General features: G+C 44.5%; 1 protein-coding gene across 1 annotated transcript in view; it reads left to right on the top strand.

The window, feature by feature from the left end:
• Positions 1-19,332, top strand: part of LOC139331318 (dolichyl-diphosphooligosaccharide--protein glycosyltransferase subunit MAGT1-like) — a 74,609-nt gene extending 55,277 nt beyond the window's left edge. The window contains exon 9 of the mRNA XM_070962742.1: positions 19,236-19,332. Within this exon, the coding sequence (XP_070818843.1) occupies positions 19,236-19,264 (29 nt within the window). The 3' untranslated portion in view covers positions 19,265-19,332. The remainder of the gene's footprint in view (positions 1-19,235) is intronic.
• The last annotated feature ends 1,276 nt before the right edge of the window (positions 19,333-20,608 follow it).

Here is a 20,608-nt window from a genome sequence, read left to right as displayed (position 1 = left end):
AAAAAGTTTGTTGGCAGAGTATCAAGGCAGCATGTTGTGGATTTTAACTGTGATACAGTTTCTGTCAGCCTTGTATGGTCTAGAAAGTTCAAATGTGCTAGATTAACTGGAGAACAAGAAGGCACAGATGGACTTATCATTTTGCCTGAGTTGGAGCTGCACACTGTTTGTCTTATCCTTGAAATTTTATCTGTAAAAAAGGCTGCAAAATCATTGCATGACTTGTTGGACAGCAGCTCAGGAGGGACTGATGCTGTGGGGTTTGTCAGTCTATCCACAACAGAAAATAAAGTGCGGGCATTATTACAGTTTCTGTTGATAATCTCTGAGAAGAATGCTTGCCTTGCCTTCTTTAGTTCATGGTTATAGGTGTGGAGACGGTTTTTGTAAATTTCATAATGAACCTGGAGTTTGGTTTTTCGCCACCTGCGCTCTGCCTGTCTCCAGACTCTTTTCTGGACTTTGACCAGTGTGGTATTTCTCCAAGGTGCCTTTTTCCTTCCTGACAAAACTTTGGTCTTAATTGGAGCGATGGAGTCAATAATAGTCATAACTTTGAAACTGAAATCATTTACAAGGTCATCAGTTGACGCTGAGGGCAGTGTTGGTGATGGTGTAAAAGACTGAGTGAAGACTGCACAGGTGTTATCATTAATTAATTAACGCTTTTTGATTACCTCTGTTCCACTTTTGTTACGAATAGCAGGAGTGGCCATTTTAAATGACACACAGTAATGATCAGAAAGAGCAACATCCGTCACCATAACCTCAGAGATATTAAGCCCTTTGGAGATAACCAAATCTAATATATGCCCTTTGTTATGTGTTGAATGTGTTACATGCTGAGATAGGCCAAAATGTTCCAGGATGTTTAGAAGTTCTTTAGCACATCCATCTTTGAGATTATCAACATGAATGTTGAAGTCACCCACTAACACAACACAGTCAAAATCAATACAAACAACAGACAGTAGATTGGCAAACTCATCAGAAAACTTTGCATTGTATTTTGGGGGTTTGTAGATGGTTACGAAGACTGATTGACAGGGAGACTTTGATTGAGTGGCAACATATTCAAAAGATTCAAACTGACCATAAGAGACTCTCTTGCATTGAATGCTATCATTAAACAAAATGGCGACTCCACCTCCTCTCTTATGCATTCTTACTTCACTTATGAAACTGAAATTCGGAGGGGCTGACTCATTGAGAACTGCTGTGCTGTTATCTTGTCCTAACCAAGTTTCAGTTAAAAACATAAAATCAAGCTTGTGCTTGATGATAAAGTCATTGATTAAGAATGATTTGCCTGCCAAAGACCTAACATTTAAAAGAGCTAAGTTAAATGTGCTAAAAAGTCCAACATCCCCATGTTTTAGAACATACTGTGGCTGACATGGAATACATGTTAAATTCGATGATGTGATGTTTCTGGAGAGATGGACCGATCTTCTCCTCCTACCTAAGGAGACATGAATCAATGAAGCTTCCGGCACAATGGGCCCTGGCTTTTCCTTGGAAAAGTCAGGCATAACATTTGCCTTAAAAGCTGGACCCAGAACACATCAGTTACCAACACAAATAGGTGGCTGTGCTGGGCTCTTACTAGGGGACTGGAGTAGGTTCAGATCAAGCCATGGAAGGCGTGGAGGTGGTGCCCGTCGGCGCTGTGGTGGTGGAGGGGGACAGGGTGGTTGTAGGGGGCGAGGTGGAATTTGGGGGGACAGGATCCCAGATCCTGGGCGAGGAGTAAGCCTGATACCAGCGCTGACAAGTTTGTTCATTTGGTCAGTAAACTCCAGCAGGGGGGAGGAGGGTGATGGGATACCCAGTGAAGATGAGGAGCTAGATGGAGTTTGGGCAGTTGGAGATGGTGGCCTCGGTGGAGTTTTAGTGGTTGGAATCCGTGAATTCTCACAAGCAGTGGCCTCTGGTGGAGATGGTGGCCGAGGTGGAGTTTTAGTGGTTGGAATCCGTGAATTCTCACAAGCAGTGGCCTCTGGTGGAGGACATGAGGCATCCGCTTTTTTGCTCTGGCATCCCTCATGGTTGGAGCATACAGGCGGGGGGAGAGTTGGTTCTCCTTCATGTTTTGGTGTTTGCTGCTTTTGTTTGGATTCCTCTTGTCTCTTGTCCTTGGGAGTGGGAACAGTGTGACGCAGGAAGAAAGATAGGTTGGAGGCAAAAAGTTTTACTCCTGACTTGTTTAGGGAAAGTCCGTCTCCTTTGAAAAAATGTCTGCGGTCCCAGAAAAAGTTGAAATTGTCAATAAAATGCACTGAGTGGACATCACATGCAGTTGAAAGCCATCTGTTTACTGCCAACAATCTGAAGACTTCAGCATTCAGAGAGCTCACTGCATTTAGCAGTTTACCTAAATCTCGTTTGAGCACTTCAGATTGTCGTTTCACAATATCATTTGCCCCTGTGTGCAGTACAAGGTATTTCAGAGTTGGAATTTCTGCAACAATACTGAGGATTTTGTCGGTCGTGTTGGAGACTGTATCATCAGGAAAGCACAGCACTTTTGTGTTTCTGCTGTACATTCTTCCCACATCTTTAATAGCAGAATCACCAACAATCAGAGTCTCAGGACCAGTCAGTAGCTTTCCTTGTAGCTTTCTAGCTTCTGACTTCCTGTCAGGCCTTACCCTTCTCTGTGAGTCCGAGAAGTTATCCAGGTTTTCAGTTGGAGATCCAGGGTCCTGCAGTAGTGGAGCAAACCGATTTTGTAACTGCACACTAGCTGGTTTGGGAGCTTTGTTGCTCATCTTCCCTTTAGCTTTTATCCACGGCTGTGTCTTACTCTGCACAGGTGTTGAGTAGGATGGTAACACAGGCCAGCCTGTCGCATCACAGATCTCTGGGCGCTGGGTTCTGCCTGTTGGACGTCTCCCCATATCAGCTGATTTACTCTTGGGCTTTGCCCCGAGAGCATTCCAGGGAGGACTAATACTGGCAGATTTATCACCCGGTACACAGCCCTTAAGTTTCGAGGGAGCTGTATCAGAGCTAATTAGCTGGATATTAGCATTCTCCAGTCCGTTGTTTTGAGTCAGTGGCAGAGTGCTGTCATTTCCACAAAGTCCGTTCACTTCTGCGTTTATTTCCAGACGCTGGACTTTAGTTTCCAATACTGCAACCTGCTGCAGAAGTTTGTAGAGGTCATCTGTGGAGAAAAGAGGCACATCTGTGGAGAAAAGAGGCATCTTGGTGCTAATTAGCTTTAGCTGCTAGCAGGCTTTTTCTGTTGGTAGGCCGAAGCAGGCTTTTTCTGTCAGTAGGCCAGTGCAGAGTGTATCCGTGAAATATCAGAGGTCGCAAGAGGTCATCAGGCAAACAAAAGAACCAAAAGTGCTGGAGAACCACTCGACAGACACTGTCGACAACAAAAAACTCCGTAACGGGTTAGCACACAGGCAGGAAAACAAAACTCACAAAATCACAGCGTGCACAAAGGCAAGACGGCTGGAGAACACAAGGCAGGAACCTGGAGATCAATGCTGAAGCGAGAAACACAAGCATGAGCAATGTGACCATCTGGCATCAGAGTGTGGGAGAAGCATGCTTAAGAAGGAGAGTCCTGATTAGGGGAGATAGGTGACAGGTGTGTCAGGAGCTGCTCAACCCCTGCAAAGATCAGCCCCGCCCCTGCCTTGTTCCAGCCCTGAAAAAACACACAAAACAGAGTCAGAGCAGATCACCAAACCACGGCCACAACACTCCTGATTTATTGCGAAGTTCAGAAGATGTTGGCAGCACTTTTGGCAATCAAGAAGCTGCCCGTCATGACTGAGGGTATGTGCAGGGCTGTCAACACTCAGACTCAAGCAATATGTGAGCTCGGTCGCAGGCAGGATGCGATTCTTGATCAAAATCACAGGCTGGATGCGATTCCTGAACTCCTTCGCAGGTGGATGCCAACTTGGAGAAGTTGTTAGCTCGGCTTGGCTGAATTTGGCCACCGATTTTGGATATATTTGAAGCACAGCCATGGGGAGACTCAGAGAGACTCAGGTAGACAAAAATTGCAGTGTCGGCCTAACCAAACAATTGTTATCTTCATTGGCTCCCTAAGATAACGGGCCTGAACTTTGTTTCTAGATCAGAACTTTCCAAGGTTGTCTCCACGGTTACGGCTGTGTCTTAGTCATTAGTCATCAAACGGCAGAGACAATGGGTTGGGACTGAGTGGAGATGAAGTACATGGGCTTACACATCCGCACAGATGAAGACACATATAACATGCACACCCCCTCCAACTCGAGGGTTGTTGCGAGGCGCCCAAATGTGGCTGTGTGCACAACCCCCCCCGTGTCTGTGCTGCGACACCTCCCCTCCCCAACACCCTCCCCCCCCCCCCCCCCACATGTGCAAGTCTTCGAGTTTTGTTGTAATGTCTTATTATGTCATTGCTCCAGAATGCTCCAATGCTCCAGTCAGTTGCTCCAGAACGCTGCAGCATGTGTTCTGACAAAAACCAGGAAGAGAGATCATATTTCTCCAATACTAGCCACTCTGCTCTGGCTCCTTGTAAAGTTTAGAATAGAGTTTAAAATTCTCCTCCTTACTTACAAAGCCATAAATGGCCAGGCACCTTCTTATCTTAAAGAGCTCATAGTACCTTATTGCCCCACTCGAACACTGCGTTCCCAGAATGCAGGTCTGCTTATGGTTCCTAAAGTCTCGAAAAGCAGAACAGGAGTCAGAGCATTTAGCTATCAAGCTCCTCTCCTGTGGAACCATCTTCCAGTCTTTGTCCGGGAGGCAGACATTGTCTCTACATTTAAGAGTAGGCTTAAAGCTTTCCTTTTTGATAAAGCTTATAGTTAGGGCTGGATCAGGCTGGTCCTGGACCAGCCCCTAGTTATGCTGCTATAGGATTAGACTGTCGGGGGACCTCCAAGGATACACCAAGCTCCTCTGTCCTCCTGTCCCTCTCCATCTGCACGCTTTCATGTCCTACCATGGCGTGTTACTAACTTAGCTCCTTCCCCGGAGTCTCTGTGTTTGGTCGTCTTGCAGGTTCCACAGTGGCTGAATCTGGATTGTGGATTGCAGCTGCATCTCCTGCCTTGACCCTGCCTGACATCCACTGCAACTGCTACTACTGTTATTACATCCACTGTCACTGTTACTGTGACTGCATGTCTGTCTCTCTGTCTCTCTCTCTCTCTCTCTCTCTCTCTCTCTCTCTCTCTCTCTCTCTGACTGCATTTCTGTCTGTCTGTCTCTCTGTGTCTGTCTCCCTCTCCCTCTCTTGCTCTCCCTCTCTCACCCAACCGGTCGAGGCAGATGGCCGCCCACCCAGAGCCTGTTTCTGCCTGAGGTTTCTGCCTGTTAAAAGGAAGTTTTTCCTCGCCACTGTCGCCAAGTGCTTGCTCATGGTGGAATTGTTGGTTCTCTGTAGATAAAAGAGCTTGGTCTGTACCAGCTCTATATGGAAAGTGTCCTGAGACAACTTCTGTTGTGATTTGGCGCTATACAAATAAAATTGAATTGAATTGAATCCTGAACTTAATAGTTCAAGGGCTCCAGTCTTTTGTACGGTGGCCGACAAGGGCAAACGCGCCACAAACGGCAAAACGCTGCAAACACAGGAACAATGCAAACAAAAAACACACAAACACATAAAACAAATGCAACAGAAAAATGCTGGCGGGCATCTTGCCACTGGCAAGCTCTCTGGCAGGCGACTCGCGAGCTCTGTGGTACCTGATGTAAGGTGAGTGATCTTCACAGACACAAATACTCTTATCTCGCTGAAATCTTGACGGATTTACAAACAGTTTGGTTTCTTACAAACATTATTTACGTAGCTATAATTCTGGATGCTTGAACATGTTGAAATTGCAGCTTTTCTCTTCAGAAAACTACTCAATAGTGCAGCATAGTTGTGTATCACGGTTACTACTTACACAAGTTATCAAGGTTTAGTAACTATGGTTTTGGGAAACGCGCCCCGGCTATTAACAAGATGCTGTGAGCGAGACCTACAGTCCTGTGAAAAAATTAGGACACCCTATGAAAACGTGTGTTTTTTGACAAATTTAAACATATGAATATTTAATATATATTTTAACAATACTGAGAGATTCAAATAATATAACTAAACAAGTAAAACTGAAGAAAATATTTTTAAAACCTTCTGTAAAATGTAATAAATTAAAAATGCAATTTCTCTGGAATAATAAATTAGGACACCTAATTACTCAACTGTCCTCTCAATACAGCAACTATACAAATGTGTATGCGCCTATCATAGTTGACAGTGAGTCAGAGTCAGAGGACACTATGGAGCAGTCTGCAGAGGAAAGGCAGTAATTACTAATTAGTATTTCTCTAAATCTTATTTGTGCCTTTATTATTTGAAATTATAATACACCACATCTTCTTTTACAGCACAGACGATGTGACTGCTGCAGACATTATTTCAGAGCGCTTTTTTGACCCGTCCCATGAAATATTAGTGCAGTTCATTGACGATGAGGGACGAGCTGAGGATGGACTGGACAGTGGTGGTCCAAAGCGTGAGTTCCTGACCCTCCTTATGAACTGCCTAAGAACACCTAGAATCTTTAATAGACCAGAGTACGGGAAATGTATCATGTTTGACAGTGCAGGTAATGATGTTATTTCGAGTTTCGGAATTTTCTTAATGAGAACGTAGCAACTGTTGGTTAATTTGGCATTAATTTGCCAAAAAATATCTCCAGATGCAAAAGATGATGAATACTTTCTTGCTGGGAGGATGATTGCTACTTCCATACTACTACCATTGTTCAAGGTGGTCCAGGTCCTCGCTTCTTGGCAGAGACGCTTTACCAGCACCTCACAGGAACAACCACTGACATTGAAGCTAAGATTAAAGATATCACCAACGACACCATGAGAGCTCAAGCAGGGAAGCTCAAGGGGCAAGGCCTTAACCTGGGCGGAGGCGATGAGTGGCCGGCCTGAGTTTGACACCTTGACGCACAAGACGTTTGTTAGTCAGTTTTTTTAGGTGTTTGATCACCTGGACCATTGTGGCAACGCCTCGGCCCTGCTGATGGATATCCACCAAGGGTCTCGGCCCATGGCCGATTGTACCGTTTAGTTCAGGACGTTGCCGAACGATGCGGGTAGGAACGAGAAGGCGTTAAAGGCTGCTTATACCAAGGGGCTTAGTGACAGGGTTAAGGACATGCTAGCGTCCCATGATAGACCCTCTGATTTTGAGGCTTTAGTCCTGCTGGCATCTGGTTAGACAACTGGTTGCGTGAGCACTGCCATGAGGGCGTCGGGCGAGATCTGGCTGGGGAGAGCCCAAGACGCCCAATCACAGAGTGCTCCCTGCTCCCAACTCCTAGCCTGGGTGAGGACCCCATGCAGTTGGGTAGCGCCTGGCTCACTCCGGCTGAAAGGCTGCATCATGTTCGTTCCGGTGTTTGCCTTTACTGCGGGGAGGCTGCGCATAGAGTAGCCCAGTGCCCCAAAAAGAGCCCGCCTGGCAGTAAAAGTGGGCATACTGTCGGACCAGACCAATCCCATCACGCCCACACGTCCTCGTTTTGAGCTGCAGGCCACTTTAACTTGTGCTAATGGGTCTTGGCCATTACGCGCATTTGTAGATTTTGGAGCCAAGGACAATTTCCTCGACTCCGGGTTTTCGCGTCAGGTTGGGATTCCCCTTATCCCTCTCTCCTCAGAGATAAATGTAAACGCACTAGATGGCAAGCTCCTTGCTACCATTTCCCATCAGACTCCTCCGCTGCAGCTGGTCGTGTCTGGTAACCATCACAAGACACTTCATTTTAAGATTTTTGTCTTGCCCCGTCGGCTCGCCTGGTTTTGGGCTAACCAGAGAGGCTGGTTGGCCCAATCGTGTATCCCGTTTCTTGGTTATATTATTGAATGAGGACAGATCAGGGCGGACCCGCTGAAAGTGTAAGCGGTGGCCGAGTGGCCCACTCCATCCAGTCGCAAGCAGCTCCAGCGGTTCTTGGGGTTCGCAAACTTTTACCGACGCTTCATCAAAGACTTTAGCCGAGTGGTGGCGCCGCTCACCCGCCTCACCTCCACCAAGCTGGCCTTCACCTGGCCGGAGGAGGCAGAGCAAGCCTTCACGACCCTCAAGACTCTGTTCACTGATGCGCCTGTGCTTGTCCAGCCAGATCCTACCAGGCAGTTTGTGGTGGAGGTGAACGCCTCGGACACCGGGGTGGGTGCGGTGTTATCACAGCGTGAAGCCCCGGACCACCGCCTTCATCCCTAGTGCCTACTTCTCCCGTAAATTGAGCCCCGCGGAGAGGAACTATGATGTGGGGAACTAAGAACTGCTGGCAGTGAAGTTGGTGCTGGAGGAATGGCGTCACTGGCTGCAGGGGGCCGCACAGCCGTTTGTGGTGTGGACCGACCACAAGATCTTGTCCTACATCATGACGGCGAAAAGGCTGAATTCTCGCCAGGCCAGGTGGGCTATGTTTTTCGGTAGGTTCAACCTTACACTAACCTACCGCCCCGGGTTCCCACAACACCAAGCCCGACACCTTGTCCCGGCAGTTTACGCAGCCAGAACAGCCCGAAAGCATCCTGCCCACGGACCGAGTGGTGGCTGCGGTCTCCTGGGATGTGGAGTCCATTGTGCATGACGCTCTGCAGGTGGAGCCGGACCCCGGCAGAGCCCCCCCCCCCCCCCACACTCTCTTAATAGAACACTGCCCCACTCGAACACTGCGTTCACAGAATGCAGGTCTACTTATGGTTCCTAAAGTCTCAAAAAGCAGAACAGGAGCCACACTGGCCAACCAGTTTGTCCATCAGGTTTTCCGCATCCATGGGATTCCTGTGGATTGTGTCTGACAGAGGCCCACAGTTTGTCTCCCAGGTCTGGAAATGTTTCTGTGCTGCTCTCGGTGCTTCTTCCAGTCTCTCTTCAGGCTATTACTCGCAGACTAACGGGCAGACTGAGTGGGCCAACCAAGACCTGGAAGGTCAAGGACGGCTCTACTACACACGGCCGATGCAAACAAGAGGGTGGTGGATAGGCGGCGCATGCTGGTGCCCGAATACCGGGTGGCTCCTTGATTCATTGGGCCATTTTCGATTGACAGTGTTATTTCCCCCTCGGTTGTACGTTTAAGGCTCCCTGTGGCCATGAAAATTCACCCTACCTTTCAGGTGTCTCAACTCAAACCTGTCTCCTCCAGCCGGTTGTGACTTTCCAGCCATTTCTTGTCATTCCTAGCAATCTCTAGTCCTAGTCCTTGTTGCCTTGTGCATATCTCTGTTTGTTGCTTAACGTTTGTAGTTCCCTTAGTGGTTCCGACCGTAGTTTATTATCCTTAGTGTTATGTCTGTTTATCCTACCCGCTCGCCACAGTGTAGTTGATAGTTTAGTTTTGGGCTGATTTTGTGTTGGGTTACTTCAGGATTGTTTTGTTGTAGAGTTGTAGTATTGTTGTTCGTAATAATCCGTTTGTTGTCAACGGCTCCCTTGGTGCAAGTGCTGTTTTTTGTTTCTGCCTTAGGTCCAATTTAAAACATTTTGATGACAAGTCATAACAATGGTGAATCCATTCAGTCAACTCAATTTAAATTACACAGTAAATCATCACTAAATAAGGAGAGAGGCCACCTCAGAGGAATAGGTAATTTTGGGCATGTTAAGTTTCTGATGCTTTGGAATGTTTTGTTTTACTGTTACCTTTCTCTCTCTCTCCCTCTCTCCCTCTCTCTCTCTCTCTCTCTCTCTCTGTCACCTTTCTCTGATTTTTATGTAATCTTGAACTTGTGTAATGCTCTCCTATACCAGCCTCCTGCCCTCTGGGAGGAAGTATAGGAGCCTCCGTTCCTGCACCACCAGACTCACCAGCAACAACAGCTTTATCCATCAGGCTGTTAGGATGTTAAAATCTCTTCCCTCCCTATCCTCAGCTCCATCCAACAGGCTGTCAGGAAGCTAACAACTGCCTCCACTCTGGACACTCCGGACTCTGAACCCTCTGACTCACATAATGACTGTCTTTGCACTACTATGCCACTTGCACACTTCTGTCAAAGAGAAAACTTCTGCTGCTATTACTGACTGCCTTTGCACTATTGCAATCCTTGAACTTAAACTTTTTGCTGCTACTTGTGCATTTACACTGTGAATTCTTATTCTATATTGTTTGTTTTAGTATTTATATTCAGTTTATTGTTTACTGTAGCAACCGGTTCAGGGTGTACCCCGCCTTCCGCCCCAGCTGGGATAGGCTCCAGCCCCCCTGCAACCCCGAAAGGGATGGTCAGGTATAGACAATGGATGGATGGATGTTTACTGTAGTTTTTATTCTTTATTCTTTGTGCCTGTGCACTTTACTGTTTACTTGAAGTCCAACATTGAAAAATCTTATTTATATCACAGATAAACAAATTAATAATGATTGACATACTCACAAAGTTAAATCTAAAGCCTTGAACAGGAAGTAGTGACGGAATACGGAAGTAGTGACACCGAAATCGCATTAGCGAGGCGCCAGTTTTTATAAAGTTTTTATAAAACCTTTTAACTCAGTGGGATCTAACTCACCTCCTCCCTGTGGTGGTTCTGCGTTCCGGGGTGACGAATCCCCGGCACAGGTGGCAGCATGAGCTCCCCACCCTCTCAAAACTGAGGGACAGCGTCTCTAGCCTGAAGGCTGACTTCAAGGAGAGGGACAAAATCCTCATGGACCCACCGTCGCCTCATCAAAACTGAACACCCACATGAGGGCATCCGGCGCTGGTAACCGGAGCATGACGGCCGCGAACAACACCACCCTGCCGTGGACCGGCTCCATTACCACCGGATCTCCGGCACCAGCACTCGCCGAGCTCTGCTGGCTCCACCAGGGCACCAAGCCCAAGCCATCGGCACCTTCCACCTTCTGTCTTCGCCCCCCGGAGTGGCAGTGCTCCATCAGGGAGGATGGAGCGGCGGCTCCAGCACCGGTGAGCTCAAACTCAACGCCACTCAAGCCGAGGGAATCCTGGTCAGCAGTGACCAGAGGCGCCGGGGCCCGTCCATCTCCCCCTCCTCCGCCTCTGGATCTACCACTGGAGAAGGGGTATGACATCCTGAGCCTGCAGGATTTCCCTCCCATGGGAGCGTGTTCCAGCTCGCCTCTGGGACCTGTCCACCCAGCTGGTCGTGGCTCTCGCCAGCCCAGGAGCCGGGATCCGTGTGTCCAGCCTGGCCCCTCCTCTCCATCTCGGAAGTTGAGTCCTCCGCCCTCCAGCTGTGTGCTCACCACAGCTCAGCCTCCACGCTGGTCCTGGAGGCCGGCATCAATCTCAGAGACCAGCAATCCGAGATCCTCAAGCGGGATTTCAGGTCCATGGTGGACTGCATGCTGGACACGGGGAGGCGACTGTTTATTTCCGGCCTGCTTCCCCCGCCGCGCTATGGTGACGTCACCACCAGTCACCCCCGCCAGCTGCACCTGTGGCTGAAGGGATACTGCCTTGGAAAAAGTATTCCATATGTGGACAATTTTATCGCTTTTTTAAACAGACCCCACCTTTTCAAACCAGACGGCCTACACTCAAACCAGGACGGGTCACGGCTTTTATCAGTAAACATTGACTTGACAGTCCGGTCCTGCACCACAATCACCTCCTGACTCACTATACCCATACACACGCCCTCTCCACCTCATCCACACTCACCTTCACCCACCCCCACCTACATCATACACACCCCTCAGTGACCCCAGTGGCACAGGACAATATTTACACAATCAAAACCATAATTTCACACAGACAAACAAGACCCAGGACTACTTTTAGATCAAACTGTGTTTTTAACATTCCACTGGAAAAACGTGATGAGCGCACGTTCAGCACAGATGTTAAAATGGCTGTTCTGAACGTGCGCTCTCTTTTAAACAAATCTTTTATTATAAATGACATAATTTTAGATAATAACCTGGACGGCATTCTCCTTACGGAGACATGGCTTGGCACTGATGCACCTGTTGTTCTCACCGAGGCTTCCCCACCCAATTTTAACTTCTTATTTTCAACTAGGGGGTGCAAAAAGGGGGGGGGGGGGGGGTACTGCTTCAATCACAAAAACTAACATGCACATGAACGAAGTCAATTTTAACAGCTACTCATCATTTGAATACCATGCCTTCGTTTTTAGCAGCCCACCGATCCTCTGTATAACTGTCTACCGGCCACCCCAGTATTCTACTTCTTTTATTAGTGAGTTTTCTGAGCTTTTATCAATTATTCATACCTCTTTTAACAGAATTTTAATAGCCGGTGATTTTAATTTACACGTCGACTTTTCCTCAGACTTAATGTCCAGAGAATTTTTAAACCTTTTACACTGCCTTGATTTTAAGCAACATGTCACGCAGCCGACCCATAGCAGGGGGCGCACCTTGGACCTCGTTATATCTTATGGTCTGTCGGTTGGTGCGCCCTCTGTTGTGGACCTGGCTGTGTCTGACCACTTTTGTGTGTTTTTTACAATCACCAGTTTTAATCAGCGGGAGGCCCCTGTGAGAACAGTGAGGAAATGCTACCTAACTTCTGAAGTGGCTGGAAATTTTATCCAGAACTTACAGAGCACTCCTGCACTGACAACTTTAACAATAAAATAAAGTCAACACCGGACTCAGTGGCTCCACTTTTTATCAAAACAATCAAAACAAGACCCACACCTCTGTGGAGAACTGAGGAAATTGAAAAACTCAAAAAGGAATGCAGGAGTGCTGATAGGAGATGGAGGAAATCAAAGTTGACAGTTCACTATGAAATATTACGTCAACACCTCAAAATCTACAATAACACAGTTAAACAAGCAAGAATCTCCCACTTCCAAAACCTAATCCATGACCATAAAAATAATCCCAAATTCTTATTCTCCACAATTGATCTTTTAACAAACAAAAATAAAAAAAAAAAGACACCAGATAACGCCCTTTGTGAGGATTTTGCAGACCACTTCAGAAGAAAAATCAATGACATAAGATCCAGTCTTTTATCTCAACAGCTTTTATCACCTGGATCACTGCTTGGACCTGTGGAAAGGACACTTAGTCGAGTTTTCTCCCAGGTAAAGCCCACAACCTGCCTTTTAGACCCAATTCCCACACCGTTTTTTTAAAACACTCTATGGATTCTTTGAGGAACAGCTGCTGTATTTGGTCAATTGCTCTCTCCAGACGGGTGTCTTCCCCACCTCCTTTAAAACGGCGGTGGTGAAGCCCCTTCTAAAGAAGAGTGATTTAGACCCCAATGTTTTAAATAACTACCGGCCTGTATCCAACCTACCATTTTTAAGTACAATTTCAGAAAAACTTGTTCTTAATCAAGTAAATGAATTTTTAAATTCGAAACATATTTTAGAGACTCATCAGTCTGGTTTTAGGGTGAACCACAGTACAGAGACAGCACTTTTAAAGATTTTAAACGACATCAGGTGTAATTTAGATAATCATAAACTCACAGTCTTGGTTCTACTGGATCTAACCGCCGCCTTCGATACAGTAGACCATCACATTTTATTAAATAGACTGAGGAACCTGGTCGGCCTCTCTGGTACTGTTTTTAACTGGTTCACGTCCTACCTCACTGATCGAAGTTTCTTTGTAAGTATGGATACATGTTCCTCAGGAACCCATAAGATAAAGTGTGGGGTTCCCCAAGGGTCAATTTTAGGTCCAACTCTTTTTAATTTTTACATGCTGCCCCTTGGGGACATCATCAGGAGGCGCGGCGTCAGCTTCCATAGTTATGCTGATGATACACAACTGTACATCGCTGTGTCTCCTGATGACACAGGGCCAATTGATGCCCTTTTTAACTGTATTTTAGACATCAAGTCATGGATGGCAGCAAACTTCCTACAGCTCAACTGGGACAAAACAGAGGTTTTAGTCATTGGTCCTGAAGGCCAGAGAGAGAAACTTTTACGAAAGTTACAGGATTTTAAACCCTCAAAATCAGTAAAAAATCTGGGCGTGATTTTTGACTCTGAGCTCACTTTTATTCCACACATCAAAAACATAACAAAGATAGGTTTTTACCATCTCAAGAATATAGCCAGAGTCCGCCCGTTCCTCTCTCAGGCCAGTACGGAGGTGCTGATGCATGCTTTTATCTCTTGTCGTTTAGATTACTGTAATGCCCTGCTCTCTGGTCTTCCCAAAAAGAGCATGCATAACTTACAATTATTACAAAACTCAGCTGCACGAGTGCTGACGAGGACCAGAGGGCGGGAGCATATTACACCTGTTTTAAAATCACTGCATTGGCTCCCCGTGCGCTTCAGGATCAATTTTAAGGTTCTTTTACTAGTTTTTAAGTGTCTTAACGATCTTGGGCCTTCTTATTTATCTGCATTACTTTTACCCTATCAACCCTCATGGACCCTGAGGTCCTCCGGTGCTGGCCTTTTAACAATACCTCAAGTTAGAACTAGAACACACGGGGAGGCGGCATTCTGTTATTATGGCCCCCGATTGTGGAACAGCCTCCCAGAGAGCCTCAGGGCCGCAGAGAATGTTGATGTTTTTAAAAAGAGGCTCAAGACCCATCTTTTTTAATCAGGCTTTTAACTGACTCATTTAACTATTTATAATTTCTTAAGTTGACTTCTATTCTTATTATTTATTCTATTATTTTTAATTTTTATTTTTTATTGTGTTATTTTTGTTATATTGATTCTGGTTCAGGGCTGCACGGTGGCGCAGCAGGTAGTGCGCGTGCCTCACAGCAAGAAGGTTGCCGGTTCGATCCCCGGGTCAGGCGGGGCCTTTCTGTGTGAAGTTTGCATGTTGGGTTCTCTCTGGGTACTCCGGCTTCCTCCCACAGACCAAAAACATGCTCATTAGGTTAATTGATGACTCTAAATTGTCCGTAGGTGTGAGTGTGAGTGTGAATGTGTGTTTGTCTTTACATGTGGCCCTGCAATCGGCTGGCGACCAGTTCAGGGTGTACCCCGCCTCTCGCCCATTGTAGCTGGGATAGGCTCCAGCCCCCCGCAACCCCGAAAGGGATAGGTGGTATAGATAATGGATGGATGATTCTGGTTCACTGATGGGGGTGCTGTTCCATGGATGGCCCTGGCCCGGGTAGCTAGAGAGCTTTACACCTTGGCGTGGAGCCTCCTGTCTGCCTGGGCTGGGGTGGTCCCTGTGTCAGCGCCCCCGCAGTCATGGACCATGATTCCTCTCGGTGTGCATGGCCCCCAAAGGTAGCTTCTTCTCACAGTGTTTTGTATTGTTTTGTTTTTGTTTTTACCCTCTGTGAGGCACTTTGTGTTACTGTAATGTATGAAAAGTGTCATATAAATAAAGTTGATTTGATTTGATTTGATTTGAATTGTGAATACTGATGTTATGTTTTAGCATAGATAATTACTTTATGGGGGTATATTTGTTTAAATGTATGACCAGTGGTTAGACGGCCCATGTTATTTCTCTTGTCCTTAGCAAGAGGTCACAATATTCACCAGCCCCAAAAAACTTTAAAAACCTCTACAATTGTGAAAACATTTATATCAAATCAAAGATAAGGGTTATAAATGTATAAAAAAATGCATACCGTGAACATCTAAAAATATTTTACATAGAAATCTGCCTATCAAAGTTATGTCCTCTGTTTCCATCAACTCTGTGAGATTTTTTCATAAACCTCATTAAATCAGATAATAGCATGGTCAGCTATATCCCTGAGGGTCCCTTTTCATTCCCCTGGCTGTGGTGAATGCAGCAGTACCACACATGGTCTGGTTAGTTTGACATTTTTTTTTATATTTTAGATGAACAATGCCAATTTTCCTGTAGTCACCGCTGGAGCATGTCAATATAGTAGAAACCAAAACCATAGTAGATTCAATAAAAGTATTTTATTGAGATTATGCAGACAGCTAGCAATAGCCAAAAAACTAGCTATCTAGCTGCAGTGTTTTTTTCTGCAGAGGGAAAAAAAACTGTCATTTTATTAACTCCGTCAGAGTCAACTCCGTCAGGTTTTATGAACACATAAAACCTGATGGAGTTGACATGTAAGTTGACAAATCCACCAATAACCGCATAATGTACTAATATTATACTATTTTGGAATATAGTAAAGGATTGAATGTTATTTTAGGGTTTTATCAGCACATTCATGTACATATATAGCATGTAATTACATTATTCTACAATATACTTATGATTTGTAGGGCATGGGCAGGCTGTGGTCTTCTTTGCTTTGCAGTGGGATTCCTAGAGGAAATCAGTGTGGAAGTTGATCATTGAGTCTGTCAGTATCATTCTTTGCTACTTCTTATTAGTTACAATTATATCAGTTGTCACACATGCAGAGTTCAGAGAGAGATCCTGAACATTTTGCGTTATACTCTTACATTATATCTCTATTGTAATGGCTGTGTCATATCTCCCACTACTTCCACTGGATATTGATTTTGTCTGTACAAGCCAGTGTGTAGATGTTTTCAACATCTGGTTGTTGGAACACACACTGCACCTTTAAGATTTTACATCAATCAATCAATCATGTGAAGTAAATGGACATCTGATTCCAGAGTAATATTCAAATGCACTTTTCCTGACTTTTGTATTAAAGGAAAGCATGGCTAGAGAGAAATTGTCAGTTGAGGAGCGAAGGAGAAGAAATAGAGAGTACCAATGAAAGAGACAAGAAAAATTAAACAGTGACCCAGAGAAGAAATATGTTCAGTAAAAGACAAGGAGTTGTTATTTCTTAATCTATTGTTACTTCCTTCTGTTAAAAAAAAAACATTTGTTCATCGATCAGAAATGCAAATACAATTTTGTCAACTCCGTCAGATCGTCATCAGCACAGTCAGATGTATGTTTTTGTAATTTTTTTTTTGGGGGGGGGGATTCTTTCTTCAGTTTTTGTTGTTGAAATAATAAAGGATCATCAGATCTACATCTGGATATTTTTAAGGATATTTTTTCTATAGTGGCAAAATAAAAGATAGAGTTTGAAAATGCTAATTTTTAGAAATCTGTGTATTCATAACAGTGTGAAATTAAGCCTTCAGTTTATATATTATATTTTATTGCATAAAATAACAACTGAGTAACAGAGAACACTATTACAACATACATCAGAACTTAAGATTATTGTTGGACTATTATAATTATATACTTTTAGTCTGTCTGACGGAGTTGAGACAAATCAAGTTTTTAAGGTAAACATGTGAATTTATTAAAAATGTTTTTTAACTTCCAGCCTGCACCGTTAGATCTTTATCGACATGAATATATAACTCTAATAAACATAGTGTTAATTTTCAAAAAAAAGTTTTTTAGAATGTGTTTTGTCCTGACTCTCAAGAATCAGTGCTTTATATGTCTGGTACATGTGAAGAAATTGACAATAAAGCCAACTGACTTTGACATATCTCTTCCTCATCTTCCCATTTTGTCCTAATGTCCCTTCTCTGCTTCCTGGCATTCCCTCTGTTACTCTTCTTCACATTTGCTTCCTCTTGTCTTTCCTTGTCATCTCCCTGGCCTGTACTCTGTCCTTAATTTACCTGCACTCGGTCATCTCTCTGACCCCCTAAGTGTCCAATATAAGGAGACGATGTCGTAGAGTGAAAACTAACGTTAAATTAAATGAGATTGCAGCATTTTTCTCTTGCAGTGTTTTTCTGTTGCATTTGTTTTATGTGTTTGTGTGTTTTTGGTTCTGCATCGTTTCTGTGTTTGCAGCATTTTGCCGTTTGCGGGGCGTTTGCCCTTGTTGGCCACCATACTTCTACACTGGTGGAACAGCCATCATTTCAAAGCTTTGTTCAAAATGTACAGCCAAACTGTTCTGTCATGTCTCGGACTTCTGTGCAGCACAAAATTGATAATGCTACAGTAGTGATGAAAAAGCAGGTGAAAGAGGCAATGCAGAATACTGCATATATAGCAACACCGACGGATTGTTAGACTGCGAGGAGGAGAAGCTTTATTGGACTCAGCACATTGGCTGGATCCTGGCACTTTACCGAGGCAGTCTGTTGGTCTTGCATGTAAGCAGTTAAAGGGTTCTCATACATTTGATATCCTAGCAGGTGCACTGAATGACATACATTCAGAGTATGAAATCCATGACAAAATTGTCCGAACAACAACTGATAACGGTTCAAATTTCGTCAAGGCCTTTCAGGTCTATGAAGAAGATGAAAACAATGATGTTGCACTTGAAGAAGTAACTGAGGAAGAATCAACTCAAGATGATGGCCCTGATTCATCGGTGTTGAAAACATCATGGCAGAAGACATCAACGATGGCCTTCAGTACCAGCTCCCTAATAATCATCGGTGTGCTTGCCATTTGCTTAATTTGGTGTCTACAGTGGATGCAAACAATGCACATAAGACAGAGGCATACAGTATAAGAGGCTGTCAAGATCAGCTTTCTCAAAGTCACAGGCTCTCTGGAACAAGACTGCAAGGTCCACCACAGCTGTCAAGGTGATAGAGGAACACTGCAAGCTTCAGCTGGTACAGCCCAATGCAACACGTTGGAATTCCTTCTATCTGGGTGTAGCGCCCATCATCAAAGTAATCAGAAACCAAGGAGAGGGGACCATGAGAGCTGTCTGTGCTACACTCAACGTACCCATGTAAGTTGTAAATGTTTGGATGTTTTGCTTTCCATTTAATTCCAACAAAACTAAATAATGCTAAATCTGTAGAACATTTTTCAATAATTCATAACACCTTCCTCTCTGACATCCTGTGGCTGGAGAAAAAGTAATGGTCACATTTATTATTCTAATCACTTATCATTCTAATTGTTTGAAGATGATTTTGGCCAAAGGAAAATGATTGTTTTATTACATCATCCATCCGTCCATTTTCTATACCACCTATCCCTTTCGGGGGGGGCTGGAGCCTATCCCAGCTGTCAACGGCCGAGACGCGGGGTCGGACCGGTCGCCAGTCAGTTGCAGGGCAACACACAAGACAAACAACCACTCACACTCACACCTAGGGGCAATTTTAGAGTCACCAATTAACCTAATGAGCATGTTTTTGGTCTGTGGGAGGAAGCCGGAGTACCCGGACAGAACCCACGCATGCACGGGAAGAACATGCAAACTTCGCACAGCATGGCCCCACCCGGGGATTGAACCGGCAACCTTCTTGCTGTGAGGCACGCGCACTACCTGCTGCGCCACCATGCTGCGCCACTGTGCTGCCCTTAATTACATCACATTTTGTGTAATCTGATCTGTTTTAGGTACAGTCCAGCTGATATTTTCTTTTTAGGTGAATACACCAACACCATGGCTCCAGTTGCCAAAGCTTTTGACATATTACAGGGAGAATCTATTCGTATGGGATGGCTGCTGCCTACCATCACGACCCTCACTGCAAAGCTTGAGAGAGCAAGAGTGTCACTTAGATTCTGCAAACCGCTTGTTGATGCCCTGCTTAACCGTCTGAAGAAAAGGTTTGGGAAAATGATGTCTGACCCAGAGCTGGTTGCCGCAGCCATTCAAATTCAAAATTCAAGGCAAAGCTGAGCCTGTTCATTTAAAAACAGTAATCTAAAAGCTAATTAGCCAACAAAAGGATACACTGAATGTTACAATAAATGTCTGTGTTCTGAGGTTTCTTGCCTTTATTTATTTTTGAGCAATAAACATGTCTGTAACAGAATCACATCAGTGTGTTGTGTAATGACAATAAAGCTAATTTCCTTTCCTGTATTTCCTTATATATATTTTTTAATACTTTTACTCAAGTAATTTTTTAAGCAAATACTTTTGCACTTTTACTTATGTAATATTTTCGCTAAGCTACTTTTACTTGTATTGGAATAATATATGACAAGAAGTATCGGTACTTTTACTCAAGTAGTGAAGTTGTGTACTCTGTCCACCTCTGCAAAGAATGGATCAATGGCACTGTGATATCATTAGCAACCTTAAAACTTTTCAAACTCTAGTTTCAATTTAGGGAAACTGCCACCACCAAACACCATTTTTAATGCAGTGAAGTACTGCAATTGTTTTTAAAAAGTATTGAAAACTATAACAATTTAACTAAATTTTAGCAAAAAAAAAAAAATAATAATAAAAATAAAAATAAAAATAAGTACATGTTAATAAAAGTAACAGTAAATCAGATTAGTAATCATCTTGGTGAAATTGATTTATATTTAAAAATTATTTAGTGGAAATTGATTTGTATAATTAGCTGGGTGAAATGTATTTATTACAAATTATGTAGTGGAAACTGATTTCTATTTCCTAATGATCTCTGTGAAATTGATATATATTTATTAATTATGTAGGTGAAATGTACTTCCATCCATCCATTTGCCATACCGCCTTTTGGGGTTGTGGGGGGGCTGGAGCCTATCCCAGCTGTTGATGGGCGAGAGGCGGGGTACACCCTGGACCGATCGCCAGTTAATCAATCGCAGGGCAACACACATGACCAACAACCATTCACACACACTCACACCTAGAGGCAATTTTAGAGTTACCAATTAACCTAATGAGCATGTTTTTTTGGTCTGTGGGAGGAAGCAGGAGTACCCGGAGAGAACCCATGCATGCACGAGAAGAACATGCAAACTTCACACAGAAAGGCCCCACCCGGGGA

The sequence above is a fragment of the Chaetodon trifascialis genome, chromosome 5, assembly GCF_039877785.1.
Source record: "Chaetodon trifascialis isolate fChaTrf1 chromosome 5, fChaTrf1.hap1, whole genome shotgun sequence".
NCBI lineage: Eukaryota > Metazoa > Chordata > Actinopteri > Chaetodontiformes > Chaetodontidae > Chaetodon > Chaetodon trifascialis.
Note: the sequence above shows the minus strand (reverse complement) of the source record. Positions and strands in the feature narration are given on the sequence as shown.